Here is a 19,717-nt window from a genome sequence, read left to right on the forward strand (position 1 = left end):
TACTCCCGTTTCGGCGTTCCACGCCTCGGTTTGACAATAAAATATTCTACGTGCTCCAGGGCCCCTGTTTAATGCATCAGGCCATAATATAAATATCCACATTACTCCGAAAATTTCCACGTTACTCCGAAAATATTCCACGCTACTCCAGAATATTCCACGTTACTTCTAAATATTCCACGTTACTCCATAATTATTCCACGTTACTCCACCGCTATCGTATAAGTTCATAACATTAAGCCTTAGACCTTTATGGAACACTGCTGTATATCTATATACCAGGGTCTCAGACACAAAGGAATACGACCCACAAATCTCGGTCTCGGACACATAGGAACACGACTGGATTAAGTCTCGGACAATTAGTCGAACACGACTCACTTTGGTCTCGGACGACTTAATTGAACACGACTTTCATACCTTCTCGGACTCGGACAATCGGACAAATATAGCTCACTTTGGCCTCGGATGACTTGATTGAATACGACCCTCACATTTTCCGAGAATAGTTCGGGACCACGTGATTCACTCACATTAGAGAATTAATAAATCGGGATCACCCGATTAATTCACACTAATCCAAAGATTAATCCAGACCACCCGATCAATTTATGCTACAATAGAATTTAATCTATACCATACGACCATGTTATGCTAACGTAGCAATATATAAATAACGTACAATTAAAATTATACTAACGTGGGAATTTATCGGGGCCGAGCAATTTAAATTTTCTAACGTGCAATTAATTCACGACTATAGTACTAAACTATAATAATGCCATATTTAATTAACACCATGGCATAACAACATTGTGTCATATAAAATTAACTATAGTTAAAATATACTCTAACCATGGTTCAAAAATTAACTAGAATCAATAACTAACCTAACCATGATTAAATAATAGCATAAAGTAACTAGAGTTAGACATAAAGTAACCATGGTCCAACTTTGACCATAGAAATCCTCTTGACTTTGCTATTCACTTCAAGAACATGGATTCTCTCTCCTCCTTCATGAAATTTTCGGCCACCCTATCCCAAACTCAATTCCAACAATTTTCTTCATCAAAATTTCACAAATTCATGGTCTCTTAGCAACCTAACCGCCTAATTTAGGTTTAGAAATAATCCTACCTCAAAAACTAGCAAAAACCTCCGTTGAACGGTTGAGAAAAGGTTGAATCAAGCGGCGATTCCGGCGGTCCTTGCACGGCCGGCGACTCGACGACAATCCAACAACTCCAAGCGATCCAAAGCGATACCTGTGAAAGCTTGAAGAATTTTAGGTGAGGATGGTGGTGAAGTAGAGAATTCGGCCAAGAGAGAGAGAGAGAAAAAAAAAGTGAGCTAGAGAGAGAAGGTTCTTGAAAAAATAAAGAGGAAGAAGACCAAAATAATAACTAATATAGGTTAAGATAATTATTGGGTCTACAAGGTCAAGAGGGGTAAAAAAAATAATTTTCCTCCCCCCAAAGACTAGTCAATCTCGGCCAAGGGGAAAAATGACCAAAATACCCTTCGATCCAAGTGAAAAATGGGGTATTTTTCAAGGGCAAATGGGTCTTTTCCCATTTCCAGTCCAAATATATTTTTCCTGAACCTCTTTGGGGCGAACCGCAAAGGAATTGTACACTGGATGAGGAAATGTTCAAAATTTATTTATTGAAACCCCTGAAGGTCCGACGTCAAATTTTGAAGCTCGATTCGCGATCAATCTCGATCAATAGAATTTTCAGCGTATCTCAAACTAACGGGTGGCTTTTAGGAGTTACGCGTATCAACCTGTGATTAAAATCACGTTTAAGAATTACTCGAGCCATGACGACCTTGGTTGTCATTCAATTGCGAGGGTCAATCACTAGTCCCGATAGCCACCATCGTTAGAAAATAATTCGGGGACGTTTGGAACCCATACGAGGTCGAACGAAATCACCCGTGATCCAAGCGTAGGGTATTATCCAAATTGTTCCTAAATTATTCTAGGATCGGCCTATATTGGTCCGAAATATTCTCTCGACAATTTTCATGGCCAAAGAGTCAGTCCATGACCAAGTTCTTAGGTCCACGTACTTAATTTTCCTAGCTAGCCATTCCCATTTGGTTAGTCTGCTCAAGATGGACTATTCCTGAGTGAGATTAAACTGAAATACATCAATGAGACTTTTCATTTATTCAAGGCTTCAAAATGAGCCGGATTACGGGATGTCACAACCGGCGAGCCACGTTAGCTGAAAATATTAATAAAAAGGTGCCACGTCAGAATTCTGGCTAAGCAAATCGGACTTGGCAGCAAAGTGATTGTTTTTCAAAAAACTTAGCACTAAAGTGATCCGATTGAAACTTTTTTGGCATCAAAGTGATATCCGTACATAACTTTTGGAACCAAAAGTGTACTTTTCCCTCCATTTCAACGTTGAGTTTGAATCTGACTTCTGAGTTATGGCGACAAATCATAGCATCAAAAGTAATGAGGCAGACTTTAACCGCCAAAAATAGGATTATGTAAGATACTCGACATGTCGCTTTACGTGTTGCCTAAAATTAAACAATCCACATTATGTTAGTCCTATGAAAAAATTAAACTCGAATATTATACGTCTAATCTAAGTTATGTCTTACAATTAGTTGAAGCTGAGTTCTGGCCCAAATAAGAATTCTTGCTATCTTGTTTAAATTTTAATTTTATACATCAAGCAAAAAATTCAAACTTTCCAAAGTAGAAAAATTTGTTAATTTAGTCATAAAGTTTTTAATTTAATCAATTTAATTTTAAATATTTTGACGATTTGTCAATGTAGTATATCCATCCAATTTTAACAAAAACATGATGACGTGAATGATGGCTAACACTGATGTATAAATTATTATTTTTAATTATATTTTCTTGCCTTTTTTTATTTTATTTTTAAGGGCCCACAGGGGGGTTTGGCCACAAAGTGACCCCTGCTGGCCACCGGCAAGGGTCGTAACCCTTGCTTACTAGCCAGCGAGTGTTCTAGCCCTCACCTAGGCAAGGTTAGCCTTGACTAGCCATCGCGTGTGGTCGTTGGCTGGCGACTCTCCACGGAGAAAGGAAAAGGGAAAAACAAAGAAAAAAAATAAAAAAATTTGCAAGAATTGCCTATATAAGAGATTTCAAGCTAAAATTGATCATAGACTAAATTAAGAAATCATCCAAGGTTTAGCATTAAATTAGCCAAATTAAAAAGTTGAAGGCTGAATTGGCACAAATGCAATAAGTTTAGGACTTTCTTACTAATTTCCTCATCTAAAGTAAATTTAGGTCTTGAATACAATAATTCTCCACAATCACTCAACGATAGATAACCAAAGTGTACCAGGTACAACAGGAGTCGGTTTATCTTTTGTTATGTTTTTGATTGGAAGTATGATTACTTGGATATCTTGTCCTTTTAAGGTTTGAAACGCACAACAACTATGCCTACCAAAACATTGTTCTCTGCAATATTATATTAAACTCCGTTGTAGGAAAACAAAATATCTAGAAATACATTGAGTTGGAGAGAACATTTGAATATGGAAACTTTGACTTGCGAATTCAGACATAGATTAAGTCATAAATGGACTTCCTCATGTGCATACTCTATTGGTCCAACATGAGTTCTCATTTTATTTTACCTATATGGGGAGGAAACAGCACCACGTTTTTAATAGTCAACAAAATTACCTCGTTACGTGTGCAACTAATGTGAAAAATAGAAACATGCAATTACAGTTCACAAACTTCGAAGAATAGCTCCGGTAGATGTGTGGTTCGTGATGAGCTTCGTCTATACCCTATCAATGAGCTCGTAGAGTGATGACTGAGACAAAAAGGCTCAAACAAGATGCAGCTTCTAACAGTCTTTTAGGATTATGGAGAGGGTGGCAATGGTTCGGACTCCACATCGAATGCTGAGACAGACAAACACTGATAAGGACGTAAATTTTCAAAATGAGGGAGGTTGTGAAATATGTAGTCCCATATCAGATGAGGAAGACCCTATTGAGTGATACTTGAGTTTACGCCTATAGTTATTCAAAGTACTCATTTTAAGGGCTTGATTCAAGTGAAATGGATCGAGTTGTTACAGCAATAATTGGCATATAAAGCCAATGAAATGAATCCATTGAAATATCTTAAGATTATTTGAAAAATGTATAGAAAGATTTCTAATAATATATAATGAGACTAGCATAAACATACATATGTTATTGACAGGTATATCACTAGACAATGATTGGCTCACTCACACGAGCAATCACCTCAAGCGCCGTAGTACGCGAGTTGAGATGAAACAGTATGTAACAAAGATGCTGGAAGAGCAAATTCGGTATATAATATTTTTACATTGCCTTGATTGAAATCAAGATGAGGTCTATAATTAATATGTGATAAGACTGAACATGAAGTCCCACAATCATGTATGCCTGATGGAAATCGGACGTGAGAGCTTAATTGGGAGATGCTGAGAGCGAGCTTATATAGCACTTGGGCTAAACATATGTACGTGAGAAGCATGTGACTATGTTTGGGCTAAGATCCATATAGTGAATATGTTTTGATAAATGACATACGCTCTTATGGAAAGAGAAATCCGCTATAGCATGTAATTCATACTACATGTGCTGTGTACGACCGATAAGGATGATGACTATAATTATCCTTGTTTACTTATCGTGTGAGTATTGAGGTAATTTATGATTTGATTACCTCATTTTGTACCATATGTTATTTCTGACTATGTTCTCAAAGTGACGAATCAATGTTATTGCTTTAGCATATTACCGACGGTCATGAAATTAATATGGCTTTATGGGACGTGTCTAGAAAAGTAGTTGTTCTGAAATAAAGAGAGACAAGAGTGTGAAGGAAGACTATTGTTGTTTTACATCTACCACATGAATTTACTGGCCAACCAATTATATCGCCTATTATGGGTGCAGACATCATTGTAAATACATGGTGAGTTAAGAAGAGTCAAGTATAGCCTCTAAGGGATATGTATACTTGGATAGATGTAACAAAATAAATCTAGGGTACTATGAGACATTGTTTTATTCTTTGGGGTTGTAGCTATTATGTATTCCTAACAGGTGCATAATTGAGCTCCCAAATGCAAATGTACTCACCGATCGCACGACGTATTTGCAAGTATGAATTGTTTCTAAAGTAGATGATGTTGATTGATCGATATTCTTGATGGAGAATTATGAAGCCCATCATGTACGAGTGGGAGATGTAATATTAAGTCCGTGATGGAGTGTATTGATGAAAAGATGCGATTGAGAAGCACTGTTTGAGGGGTCCCATGAAAAGGTGCATTTGAAAGGGCAACAATCTTCTTATCTATAAGAAAGTTAAAGATAAATTCTGAAGGGATACATTCAGAAATGAGATGACAAAACAATGAATGTACGTACGTTCTTTAATCTCTCTCCCTCTCTCAAGAATACACAAATGAAAGGCAATACATCGTTACTTTGAGAAATGATCATCATTTACATTGTGGAGCATGAATATTTTCTAGTGTGATTATATTCGGACCATCGTGGGTTGAAGATTCGATCGAGGATGCGTCGGTGATTCAATGAAATTCTTGGGAAATTTCGCAAATCGAACATCAATAAAGGTTAGTTGAATTCCTCGATGTTAAATTCCAATGGGTACTCTATCACTCTATTGAAAATGTTAAGTTATTTTTAAAAACCTTTTATCCAATCCGGATTTACGCCACCCCTAGCTCGGATTTCTGAATTAGTATTTATAGGACATAGCCCAACATCGGGTATGATATTTTATTATGCTATCTGAATTCAAATTCGGATTACTAAATACAGCCTTAGAAAACAAGAGATAAATAGATATTCATGCTTACTCTCATTTCTGGGAATCGAACTGTCCAAAATCTTGGAATTGGAAGCCACAATTCTCGGTTCTAGGCCAACGACTAGCCCACTTGAGAACCGATCACCCCTAGTGAAGGTAGATTCAATTAAATATATTGCGAGTTCAGACTTGGATTCCTTATTGGCAATCTCCTTAAGTGAAGGTTGAGCTTCCGTTGACGCTCCTAACCAATAAGCTTTTGAGTGAACATGAATCCAACTGAATATGGTGACATGTTAACACTTGAGCTCTTCCTTGGGATTCTCCATGCGAGGATGTCAGATTTTTGTTACGTGTTCTCAACAAATGATATCCGAGTCAATGGTTGATTGGTGGTTCACTCTTATTGCTTATCAGTTTTTGGTGAACATTACCCAAAAATAAAAAATAAAAAAGAACCACGTGACCAATGCGATTTTTGAGCATCTCTCATGGTTTAGTTTGGCGAAAGAGACCAAATGTAAAGGTGAATGTTGTGGTGTAGCAAGATGGTCTCAACAATAGTCTTTATGGTTTGGTTTGGAGAAAGAGACTAAGGTTTTGAAGGGGGACGTTGTTGTTGCTTTTTTTTTTTTTTGGTAAAGAGGGGACGTTGTTGTTGCAATCCTCACAAGGCAACAAAGGGGATATTCAATTTGAGACACATTGATGTAGAAGGAAATCTAAATGTTGAGACGCAAGGGAGAGATTGTTAAGATGCATGTGTGAGTTGTGATAGAAAAAGTCTCGCATCGAACAATTAGTATGGTGTGAAATAAATAATATATCATACTTGGTTAATAACTTATTGATCTAATTTTTTAAGTAAGGATGGATCCAATTGAATATAACGATGGGCTCACCAATCAAATCCAAATTATCATTCGGTATATATTTCGTTAGGGTTAGATTATGACTGTTACCGTAATTGCTTCTTGCTATAGTCAGGCGTCCTGACTCAGCTTTTCTAGTTATCTAGCAAACTCGACATCTTGAGAAACTGACCAATATGGTAATCCTTGTCAGCACCACTAAAAACCAATTAATTCATTGCCGTCGTTTCGAAAAAAAAAAAGAAAAGGTAGAAGATAAAATTGATCCGAGCATCAACTAATCAGTGAACAAAACAAAATAATTTTCCATAACCAAAAAAAAATTGTATACTAATGATAATTAAGCATCCTTTGACCACGAAGTCCCAGGTTGATGATGGCAAACAAACATTATACGTCTCGCTTGATTGACTAATCAAAAAACACTAAATCACTCGCCGTCCGTACGAAAAAAATTTCCACAGACGACCTCGTACATTGAGGCCTAACTATAAATCCACTCTTTCGGTAGGCATCAATCAACAATTAAAATAAGTTGCTGGAGGAGTAACTTTTTTTTTTTTATCGAACCCCTGTTTATAAATAAATTTAGCAAAACAATAATCAATTATGTCTCGCTTGATTGATTAATAAAAAATAAATAAATCGCTCATCGTCTGTACGAAAAAAAAATTCACAGACCACCTTGTATTTTGAGGCCTAACTATATATCCACTCTTTCGATAAGCATCGAATGAACGATTAAAATAAGCTGCTGGAGGCGTATTTTTTTTTTATCGAACCCCTATTTATAAATAAATTTAGCAAAACAATAATCACAACGTAATTGATTTCAAATATAAAATTCATTGACATACAAATTAATTTAAATTGAAATGGACAAAAAAACAACTCACTTTTTTTTTTTTTTTGAGATATTTCAAGATGCTTAGATTATTAATGTTCTGACAATTCTTTTTGGCCGAATTGTTCTCGCAGTTAATTCATGCTATAATAGTAAGGCCTCGTGACTGATAACAGAAGGGGGCCTCGCAACTCAGCTTTCCTGCTTAAGCATCGAGCTCAGATGGTGAAAATGACGTTTGAATGGATCTAACCTAACTGATTGATTAAAAAAAACGTTAAAGCATACAATACCAACCATGAAGGCAACATAGATGACTAATGTCGTGTAAGATTTTCTTTCGACGAGCCTTTAAACTAAATTTTGTCAATAATCACACATGGAACGTCATTGCCTCAAAACAAAGATCGAGCTTGCCCACTTCGTATCTATAAAAGGCAAGACAATGGGCTGCAAAAGTTCACAGCCGGACAAAAGTTTTGGTCTCAGCTTCAATTTGAACTTCTATATAATCTCATACAAAACAGGGGTTACATTGAAGTTCCAAAGTTTCAAACACAGGTCTTAGATAGATGGGTACCGTCGAGAAGATCCGCAAGAACCAGCGGGCCAAGGGGCCAGCAACTATCCTCGCCATCGGGACGGCAAACCCGGTGACCAGCTTGTACCAGGCCGAGTACCCCGACTACTACTTCCGTGTGACCAAGAGTGAGCACATGACGGCCCTCAAGCAGAAGTTCATCCGCATATGTAAGCCACACTCTAGATTGCCCTAGCTGTAGAATATGTATTTAACTCCAGAGTATCCTTATCCTAATTTCATATATATATATATATATATATATGTTCTCATGAAATATATATGTTATTTTTCGCTTAATACACCCTTTAAGAAAGTCTAACTATCCACAATTTTTGTTATTCTTTCCTTATTTCTCCTAGAAGACTAAATCTTCCTTTTTGTATCTTATTTATGGACAAATCGCATGAATTTGCAATTATTCTTAACAATCTTAGAATGGTCGAAAGAAAATGTTGTCGAATAGTAAATGTTAGCTAGCCATGCAAATACGTTATTACTATTGGGAAAAAAAATTGGAAAAAAATAATAATAAAGCAGAACAAAGAAAAACACCAATGCATGCATGTCAGCGTTGTTCTTGGAAGGTAAAATCAATGCTTGGAAACGTCGCAGGTGACAAGTCAATGATCCGCAAGCGCTACATGCACTTGACAGAGGAGCTTATGGAGAAAAACCCCGATATCTGCTCGTATGGCGCCCCTTCACTCAACCCACGCCAGGACATAATCATCGCCACCATCCCAAAGCTCGGCGAGGAGGCGGCGTTGAAGGCCATCAAGGAGTGGGGCCAACCCAAGTCCAAGATCACCCACATCGTATTCTGCTCCACCTCCGGCGTTGACATGCCCGGTGCCGACTACCAGCTCATGCGCCTTCTCGGTCTGAGCCCCTCCATCAAGCGTGTCATGCTCTACCATCAGGGCTGCTTTGCTGGCGGCACTGTCCTCCGTGTCGCGAAGGACCTTGCTGAGAACAACGCCGGCGCCCGAGTCCTTGTCGTCTGCTCTGAGATCACTGTCACCACCTTCCGGGGCCCGTCCGCTGAGAACCTTGCCAATCTTGTGGGCCACGCCATCTTTGGGGACGGCGCGGCCGCGCTTATCATAGGGTCCGACCCAGAGATCCCTGCTGAGCGACCCATATTCCAACTAGTGTGGACTGCGGAGACTGTTTTGCCAAACTCCGAGGGCGCCATTGAGGGCCAATTGCGTGACGTTGGCCTCACCTTCGGGTTATCCGACAGGGTCCCTCATTTGATCGCTAACAATATTGAGAAGAGCTTAAATGAGGCGTTCGATTCACTTGGCATAAGTGACTGGAACTCCATCTTTTGGGTGCCTCATCCGGGTGGCCCGGCCATACTTAACCAAATTGAGGCCAAGCTAGGGTTGAAAGAGGAGAGGCTCCGAGCCGTCAGGCATGTGCTTAGAGAGTATGGGAACATGTCGAGCGCGTGTCTTGTTCATCCTCGATGAGATGCGGAGGAAGTCGGTGGAGGAAGGGCTTGAGACCACCGGCGAGGGATTGGAGTGGGGCGTCCTCTTTGGTTTTGGGCCAGCCTCACAGTGGAGACAGTGGTGCTTCACAGCGTTCCAACAGTAACCCACGGATGAAATTAATTAATGCTTTATATGATATGCCTCAATATATTTATATTCTTGTGATGTTATTTCCGAAGACACTTTCGGGTTTGAAGTGATATGTATCTAGATAATTATTTGTGAGATTTATCTTAATAGTGGTCTATGGGATTTGTTATTCATTAATGTTGTAATAATTGTGTACTTTCTTAGTAAGGTTGAGCATTAATCAACCAGTTGTGAGACATATGCTCGTCTTTCTTTCAATTTTTTTTCCCACTTATGGACTTGTGTTTTAAGATATAATTGTTCAAGGATGTAAACGATGAGTGGGAAAAGAAAATCGCTCCAGAAGATAGTTGACATTAACAGGGCTCACTGGCAAAATGTTGCACAAACAAGCATTGGATGCGATCTAATTCCCTAGAGAGAATGGCACAAAATTCATCATAAATCAAGCGATATAAGAGGCATTACAATCATACTCGAATCAGTCAAATACTCTCAGTATTAATTAACCTCCTAATTTATTTTGATCAAAATCAACCTCCTAATTTAAGCAGCCATTTCTTGCGAAAAACTGGCCGACTTCAACTACCAAACGAATTTGTTTATTCCATTAGTGGATTGGGAAAAGTCCAAATTTCAAACTTTCTTTAAAACAGCATGCTTCCACTAGTGGATTGGATTTTGTAGATGGACTCAAATTCGGGACATGATTTTAATAAATCTTCATGTAGACTCAACGTTTGAACTGAGTTATAATCGCTTTGCTAAACCTGTAATATATGCTGCTACTTTCCCACAATCTTATTAATTTCAAAAGAATTCCATAAGCGGCTTCATCTACCATTGATATAGTGATCAATGAAACCAATTTGGACATGTGATATTGCTATGCAAATAATCACGTATTAACAGAACAAATGCAGTTACTACAAATAATAGGTGAGATTATATCCATGTGAGAAAATTATCCAAAAAGTTTTAAACCTATTATACGACGGTCAATTTAATCCTCAACTTTTTAATTTGACCAATTTAGTACTAAATTTTTTGACAATTTGTCAATGCAATCTTATAGCCAATTTTGACCAAAGTACCGTTGATGAGGGGGTCCATTTAGTGTTGGCTATTCTACATGACATAGCCAGCAATGGCATGGATAATTTTTGTATTTTTCATTTTTCAATTTTTTTTCTTATTTTCTTCATTGGTCGGTGGGGATCGGAGATGGCCGACGTGTCGCGGGCTATAAGTTAGAGCCACACGATCTGAGACAAAGCAACAAAATATGATGCGACATAGTGCGAGCACGGCGAAGGCGAGGGTGAGGGCAACCCAACATGAGGCAAGGTGAAGGCACAACGCCCTCGTCCATATTTATTTAGGGCCATGATGCCCTCGCTGGATTTGGGCGAGGCCTAGGGAGGACGACGCAACCCGAGGCAAGGCGAAGGCACGACGCCCTCGCCCATATTCATTGAAGGCCATGATGCCCTCGCCGGATTTGGGCGAAGCCTGGTGAGGATGACGCAACGTGAGGCAAGGCGAAGGCATGACGCCCTCACCCATATTCATTGAGGGCCATGATGCCCTTGGCAAATCTGGGTGAGGCCTGGGGAAGGCGCTCTGGCCCTCACCTGTGGTAAGCAACTTTCACCGGTCTCAGCAATGGCCGATGACCTCCTTTGGTCTTGGTGATGGCCGGAGGGAAATAGGATGAAAAGGAAATAGAAAAAAGAAAAAAAGAGAAAAAGGAAAATATTCAGAATTTTTTTAAAAAAATTGCAAAACCGTCCACATCAACGTCGGTCGTCTTTGGCCGTGCCACATAGTACGGTTATCATTCACGTAAATAATTTCTAGCTATGAAAATTAAGATTGAATTAGCTGATGTACAATAAGTTTGGGATTTTTTGGATAAATGCCCTATTTCCACCTCTATATAATTAAATCCACTCTTTTTTCATTAGATTGACGAAATCACCCTTAATGATTTCCATATTTGCACAGTTTTCTTCGATATCAGTAATTTTCCTATGTTGGCTTTCCCTCAAATTTTGAACTTATTGCTCTTTGGAAAATGAAAACTAAGTCTTTTACATCATTGTTCTTATAGTTACAAATCCACTCTTCGTTACCCCTCCCTTAACACTTTGATTAGTCCACAAAGGAAAGCAAATCAAGTGCCCTTATGTATTGTATCGGTAAACCTTTTGCTATTACCAAAGAGACACTTTAAATAGAGCATCTTCATATTTTTTTGTAGACACATTAAAGAAATATATATAAAAATACTTTACCCAAAAAAAAAAAAAATATATATATATATATATAAATACATTAAAAATACGACTTGAAAAAGTTATGCACATCGAAGCATCTTCATATTTTTTGTAGACATTCCATGAATGATATTAAGTATTGCCGGTCCAAAATGAATGCAATTTAATTGTCATTATTTTAAATCATTATTGTTTTCCGCAAATTTTCAAATTAATTTGATTTGATCTTCTGAATTGTCCCGTTGGGAAATCTAATTGGGATTTTATTTTGGCAGATCGTAGAAGAGGGCTTTTTTTTTTCTCTTAAATTTCATTCACTATTCCCATTTCGTGAATATAAAAGAGAACTGCTAAGAAAGAAATTACTATTGAAATGCACAAAAAAGTAAAAGTAAATAAATATTTGACTGTGTTAAAAAGTAATTGATGTTAAAATTTTTTCGCGATTCTATTTTATAATTAATTCATAAAGTTGCTCGATAACGTGATAAAGAACTAGGTTGCTTGGAAATTCTCTTTTGAACAAAGCTAATATGTAAAGAGGTAAAATCTAGAAACAAGAAAAGAAAACATAATGCTTGTACTATGCGTGACAAGATCCAATTTTAAGATCATAAGACTGCAAGTAAAAATTTCGAATAAAAAAGAAAAAAAAATCAAGAAGAATAATGAATGAATTCGGGATCCACCGCTTTAAATTCGTTTGGACCATCAAAGGTAAATTAAAGCTCAATCGACTTTGAAATTGGTCACCGTTCAGATATAGCACACCATAATCATGATAGTACAATTGCATATTACACGATTTATCCATGTCATCGCGTTTACTCAGATACGCAAATACATCATTTATGAAATCAAGTTCATCGGAAGGACATGAAGATGAAAATCCTTCTAGGTAAAATTCCTACTATTAGATCAATCTTAAGAAAGCACGAGCACAGACTAATTGAAGTCACACCTCCATGGGAATAACACAGAAAGCACGAGCACAGACTAATTGAAGTCACACCTCCATGGGAATAACACAGAGAGGCGTTGCCTTCTGCAATGTGATCCCAAATTTCTCAGTCATGTCCATCTCTTCAGGCCTCACACCCTGCTCAAGCTTCCAATCAAATGAGCGCAACAAAGAGGCCAAAATCAAGTGCACCATCCTATAGGCCAAGGGCATCCCGGGGCACATCCTCCGCCCACTCCCGAACGGGATGAGCTCGAAATCCCGGCCCTTGAAGTCAATCTTGCGCCCCAGGAACCGCTCCGGCATGAAGCTGTCCGGGTCGGGCCATATGCCCGGGTCCCGCCCCATGGCCCACACGTTGACCAGCACCTGGGCGTGCCGGGGCAATGGGAATCCGCATATCTCCACGTTGCTCTCAGCCTTGTGTGGGATTAGGAACGGGACCGGCGGGTGCAACCTCATAGTCTCCTTGACTATGGCTTGTAAGTAGGGAAGCCTTGTGATGTCAGACTCTTGCAGCGTCCCTCCATCGCCACTGGCAAATTGGTCCAGCTCTTCACGGGCTCGCGCGATCTTCTCCGGATTGTGCAGCAGCTCTGCCATCGCCCACTCCAGCGAGCTTGTGCTTGTGTCAACTCCGGCAACGAACAAATCCTGGCAAAAGAATCGTGTGAAAATATACAGAGCTTGCTCTTCATAGTTCAGAATAGAGCTAACAATTATAAATACAGAGGACAAAAACTATTGAATAGAAGTATAAATCATTCAGATCAATTCGCATAGCCCGAAATAATGTACAGACCAGAAGCAAGCCTTTAATTTCATGGCTCCTCAAGTCACCACTCTCCTTCAAATTAATCAGAGAATCGAGCACGTCATTGCTTGGTGAGGAGGCAACCAACAAGGCCCTCGCTCGAGTCCTTTCCTCGATCATCCCATCGAAGATGGCGAGCAACCTGCTGAAGTAACCGGAGATCCTCCGGCGCGCCCCCTGGGGGTCGAACCACCTGAGAGCTGGGAAGAAATCCGACACGTTGGGCTTTCCTGTCTCCTCCATCACGCCCCACACGAGGTCCCTAAACTCCTGGGAGGAACCCTCGTCATGGTGTGCCAAGTCGACAGAAAAGAGCGTGTTCGAGATCAAGTTGAGCACGGTCGTGAAGGCGGCCTTCCCGAGGTCAACACAATGGCCTCGCTGGCATCTCTCATGGACGAAGCCGATGAGCTCGTCCACCTTCTTTTGGCGGAGGAGCTGGCCTGCGTCCAGCTTGTGTGCCGAGAACATCTGGACGGTGCACACCTTCCTGAGCTGCTTCCACTTGTCGGACGCGGGCAGCCACACGACGGACTTGGCATGGTGACCGCTTGCCTTGACGGTGTCAGGGATCTGCCGGCCGCACAAGACCTGGTCGTTCTTTTGGAGGGCTTCCTTGGCTGCCTCCGGAGAGGAGATGACTATGGTTGTGATTGCCCCTAGCTTTATCATCATAACTGGGCCGTATAGCTTGGAGAGCTTGGCGAGCGCCTGGTGGGGCTTGTCGCTGAGCTCGAGGATGTTCCCAATGATTGGGAGGGGGCGTGGGCCCGGTGGCAGCCGGTTGACACTGCAGCCTGAATTCTGGCTGGACGGTCGCCAGAGCCGAATGATGCTCCACCACAGCAGGCATAGCAACAGAAGGTAAGCTACATAGCACTCCATTTGGTGTATGGTAATGCTCATTTGTTTGCTTAATTAATTTGGGAGGATATAGTATTTATACTTTGGAATAATGTTGGGTTGGCCAAAAGTGATGGTGTTAATCGTGTGGCTGAACTTTCTACCACAGACTTAGGGTTCACACAAAGATTCAAAGCTGTTCCTCAAAAAAAGATCCAAGAAAAAAGAGAGTGACTAACCTTTAGTTGACTGTTGTTTATAATTATTTATGGTAAGTGTTAAATGTACTTGAAGAGTGATCATCCATATACACATTGTTTCGTTAGAATTTCTCCCGCGATCAAATATCTTTCACCGAAAATCGTTCTTCGGCTCTTAATTAAGGAGGACAGGGTCTCTTTGGGTCAACTTCGGACATGAAGTATGACCGGCAAATGAACAACAGCCAATTCGACTATGTATTGTATATTACCAAGAGAAAAGTGCTGTTTCGAAACCATAAACTTTCTTGATTTGGTCCTTTAGCGAGTTTGGCCATTTGTTAATGAAATCCTACTCATTTAATAGAGATGGTCACATGGCAATCCCTGAAGTTTTTTATTTATGCAATAGAATCTCTAGACTTTTTTGGCCCGTAAATAATTAAACTATGTATTGATTTGTTCATCTTAGTCCCTTTCGCAAATACATAAAACGAAATGTACCCATGGCTATCCATGTTAGCACCACATCAGCGTGGCTAAAAACAAAGAATTTTTTTAAGAAAGCTGGAAACGAGAGAGAGAAAGAGAGAGAAACGGCTTGAAGGCCGTCATGCCACCCCACTACTGGCCAGGTGCTCCAACAAACCACACCACCAACTAGGCAACCAGCTCCACGCTTAGGGCTGTCAAAACACCCTCGCACCGACCCGATCCAGCCCGGATTGACTCAGCTCGATCCTAAAATTTCGGATATTTTGGGGCCGAGTCTTGGTCTACTTCGAATAAAGGTCAATATCATCGTGTTTACGCGGCTCAACCCTAAAATCTCAAATTTCACGGTGAATTAAGGATAAGGATATAATCATTTTTAATTTTTGAGTTAATTCTGACAATGTAGAATTGCCAAAAAAAATGTCAAGAGTATGCAGTGCAGTTACGGCAAATCTTTTTGCGGCTGAATATTTGATGCAACCCATCGTACTCAATGTTAGAACAGTACACTTACATGTAGGTAATGTAAACGTACATACTTATTATACAAAAAATAAAAGAAAATTATATATGCGATTTTGAAGAGAAAAAAAGAACAAAAGAAAAAATTCCATCTCCCGTGAGTTTTACCGAACATAGGAAATATACAACTACTTTTGGAGGGAATCGAATTATGTACGTGCAAAACATGTGACTCGCTGTATTCCAGTCAAAGCAAGTACAATGGTGCTGTGATTTCTCATTGAATAACACCGGTGGGTAACAAAATTCAACCAGTGGATCAGATTTTTCTATAGATTCCTGCGGTTCTAATTGATCTTTTACAAATGGTTAAGCTTTTCTTTCAGTATATTACTAACAGAGGGGACACTATGACAACGCCAGAAGTTTCATAATTTAGCACGCGTCGAAACTTGATTGGAAACTTTAGAAGTACACGTGATGACCCACACTTCAATCTTATGCAGAAAAGGGACTCTTCAACCACAAAAGATTAAATGACATATACCAAGAAAGAAGAAGCTTCACGAACTCCATCATCATGCAAATCGAGAATGACTATATATATATATGTATATGTATATGTATATGTATAATTAAAAAGTTGTAAACCAATTGCAATTATACCAATTCAATTCTAAACTTTTTTTTGGGCCAATTCAGTCCTAAACGTTTTGAATTGTGCCAATTTAGTCTATCTGGCCAATTTTGGTTAGACATCACTAACGTGTATGCCATTGTGCCACATAGGATGGCTAATGCTATCGTGGATAAATTTTAATAATATTTTTGAAGTTTTTTTCTAATTTTTTTATTTCTCAACTCTTTTCTTTTCTAAACTTAGGGCTAGCCAACACTGTCTGACCATCATCGACAATGGACGAGGGCATTGCGGCCCTTGCCAAATCTGGCCGGGCAAGTGCCACAACACCCTTGCCTAGTGCCCGGCAATGGCCTCTTGGCCATAAGCAAGGGACAAAATAGAGAAAGTAAACAAAAGAAAAATATATATAAGAAAATTCAAAAAAATATTAAAAATTTATTAAAACTTATCAATGTCGGTGTCGTCTATGTCACGTAAGATGGCTATTGTCCACATTAGCGATTTCTGGCCAAAATTTGCCGGATGAACTGAATTGGGAAAATGTGAAAATATTAGGACTAAATTGGCAACAACAAAAAAGATAAGACTGAATTGACAGAATCACTATAAATTTAGGATTTTTGGTAGTATAAAAATATGTATTTATACATATATATTGGAAGAGACTTCCTTCTTGCCATTTTCAAACACTTCACAATTAAATATTTATATGGCAAGAAGGAAGTCTCTTCCATGTTGAGTATCCATTGGTCATGAGGTCGTGCATGTAGCTTTCAGTGGATCTTAAGCTACCTAAAATGAAGATTTGATTTCAATGGATTTCCACCCACGTAATATCGATCTCCATCTCATCCTTTTTGATAAGGCACGTAAGTAGATCACATCTTCAACAATTTTATTGGCAGTTCAGATTCACGTAATCTCACAAAAAAGCATGCATACGCAAGATACCCTCTCTCCCTCTCTGACTTTGAGCAGTCTTTGCCGTGTACACAAAAAATTAATAACTCAAAAGTAAAATCAGCTTGTTAGAATATTTAATTACTACCGCATTTTCATGTAACAACTTAAATTTTTGAATAGTTACTAGTGATTCACAAAATTTTGCATGTGTCATAACATATGGTCCGAGTTCAAATAGTTTCCTAGGCCCCTATTTGCCTCTCCTGTTCCATATTTGCACTCTTTAATCTTAAGCCAAAATGTAGCGATTTCTAGAGCAGTTAGCAGTGGTCCTACAAAGTTTTAAATACTTTTTTGCATAGGTCCTGAGCCTTGAAAGATTAAAACAAAAATCGTCTAACATCTATCCTCATATGTTTAAAAATCAATCTAGTCTCGAAATGGTAAAATGTTTACGACATAGTGGGCAAAAAAGTCAGTATATTTAGGATTTTTTGGACAATTTTCCCTCCAAAAATTGGAAAATCTTTTACAAAAAGGTTGATTTTGATTTTTCTCTTTTAAAGAGAGGGGTTCTTTGCTAATCTTGAACGGGAACAGTGTATGGCTTGGGTAAAATAAAGTATACTGCAAGTGCTAGAATTTAAAGTGCAAGAACAATAAATTTGCAAGACGTAAATGGAAGAAATAAATTTAAAACTCAAGTGGCTGTCGTATGAGAGAGAATAAAAATCACTGTGTATATTTGTACAAGATTTTAGGCATGCTTTTCATGCTTTAAATCATTATTGGAAAAGAAGTTACAAATTTATAGAGCATGGGATAATTGTGAGATTTTTTGTGGATCAGTACCAACTATATTATGAGAGCTTAAACTCTTAGATAAATGTCTCGTTTAATATTTAAATATACTATCTCTTTTCCTACCGCTTAGTCTAGTCTTTGCCTAGTATCGAGGGTTGACATATTTTATTGAGGAGGCAAACATTTGAACTTGAGACCTTTCGCTCTGTCACCATGTAAATATTCTAAAATCTTCAAGAGGGTGAGACAGAATCAATAAAGACTATATCTTGCTAAATAGACTTCGTTTAGAATCAAGAGTATTCACACGCTAACAATATGTATAGAAAAGAAAATAAATTACCCTAAAAAACACCAAATATCACATAATACCCCTAATATCTATTAATATATCTATTAATAATTTTTAATAAGAAAATCTCTAACCTCCATAAATATACTTCATGTTACGCCCCGATTCTCGGGCTCGCAACAACTCTACCAAATCGTCTCGGGTCAAAAGGACAACATCCCAAACACGTCATCGACCCATTATTTTTATCTTATTATTAAGTGCATGCGGAACGTACAACTCCCACACATTGAATCAAACGTTAGGGATAGAATAGTAGGCTAACATATCGGACAACAGCATGGAATTACTCTTATTTAGTTATCTCATTAACCCTGGGAAAATACATATACACAAGCCCTACCTTTAGGTCACTTTCTACAGTCCTAAAAAATACCTGCTCGGGGTTGTGAGTTAACATACTCCATGCTACTCAAAAAGAAACCACGCCCATTTTCAGCTTTCCACGCCTAATGGCTCGAAAAATGGTTAACAACAACGGGGTGAGATATAAAATCTCCGTGAGTTAACACCTAAGTCCGAGTAGGATATTGACTCGCTTAAGGCAGCCTAAACATGTAGGACAATATCGATGGTAGATCAATAGCGTGCAACTCATGCCACGCTATAAGTACCACATAACCAAGTGCAATATCACATCGAATCATCAATCACATGCAAACTTACAACGCCTTGGTCCACATGACGAATAGTTCATATATATACATGCAATCAATTGCATATAGCCAAGGCAAATAACTACAACACTCATCACAACTCGCATATACAATGCACCACACGTGTTCTAGTTATTAGAGGTCATTAGGCCGGGCACACTGGTCGATTGGTGCCTAGCACACTGGTCGGTTAGTACTCTACCGGCATGACCGGATATCGTCTCATTCCTTCGGCGATGGCGACTATTAAGCCGTGTGATTCCGATCGGCACGGCTAACATGCATTCCTGTAAGGAACGTTGCTTCGTCACAAGTTGCAACCGGCATCCGATTAGTCCGGCGTCACGAACTATTGTGCATCCAATAAGTCATGTGGTTTCAACTGTCACGGCACGAACTTATCGGGAACCCTTATGTGACCACACAAGCACGCCAAATAATCAAGCCAGTTCTAAATCTTTGCATTTCATTCAATGTACATACACAAAAAAATCGTGCCCAAAACTTGGTCCCAAGCCATTTTCATGCTCAAATTTCAATTCACACACGGTCACATATACACGGTTTATCCACCATACTTT

General features: G+C 39.0%; 1 protein-coding gene and 1 pseudogene across 1 annotated transcript; one reads left to right on the forward strand and one right to left on the reverse strand.

Annotated features, from left to right (window-relative positions):
- Positions 1-8,031: 8,031 nt before the first annotated feature.
- Positions 8,032-9,994, forward strand: LOC115754325 (annotated as a pseudogene).
- A 2,725-nt stretch (positions 9,995-12,719) lies between these two features.
- LOC115754324 (cytochrome P450 76T24-like) lies at positions 12,720-14,701 on the reverse strand. The gene is made up of 3 exons (XM_030693315.2): positions 13,767-14,701; positions 13,016-13,618; positions 12,720-12,964 (listed from the first exon to the last, which is right to left on the reverse strand). The coding sequence occupies exons 1-3, from the start codon at positions 14,682-14,684 to the stop codon at positions 12,959-12,961; spliced, it is 1,527 nt and encodes a 508-aa protein (XP_030549175.1). The 5' UTR covers positions 14,685-14,701; the 3' UTR covers positions 12,720-12,958.
- Between the last annotated feature and the right edge of the window lie 5,016 nt (positions 14,702-19,717).

The sequence above is a fragment of the Rhodamnia argentea genome, chromosome 3, assembly GCF_020921035.1.
Source record: "Rhodamnia argentea isolate NSW1041297 chromosome 3, ASM2092103v1, whole genome shotgun sequence".
In the NCBI taxonomy this organism is placed as follows: Eukaryota; Viridiplantae; Streptophyta; class Magnoliopsida; order Myrtales; family Myrtaceae; genus Rhodamnia; species Rhodamnia argentea.

Excerpts from the sequence above, each read along its gene's own strand:
- LOC115754324 (XM_030693315.2), bottom strand. The coding sequence starts at position 14,684 with ATGAGCATTACCATACACCAAATGGAGTGCTATGTAGCTTACCTTCTG. Across the intron at positions 13,619-13,766 it reads AAATTAAAGGCTTGCTTCTG|GATTTGTTCGTTGCCGGAGT; the intron begins GTCTGTACATTA and ends TTCTTTTGCCAG.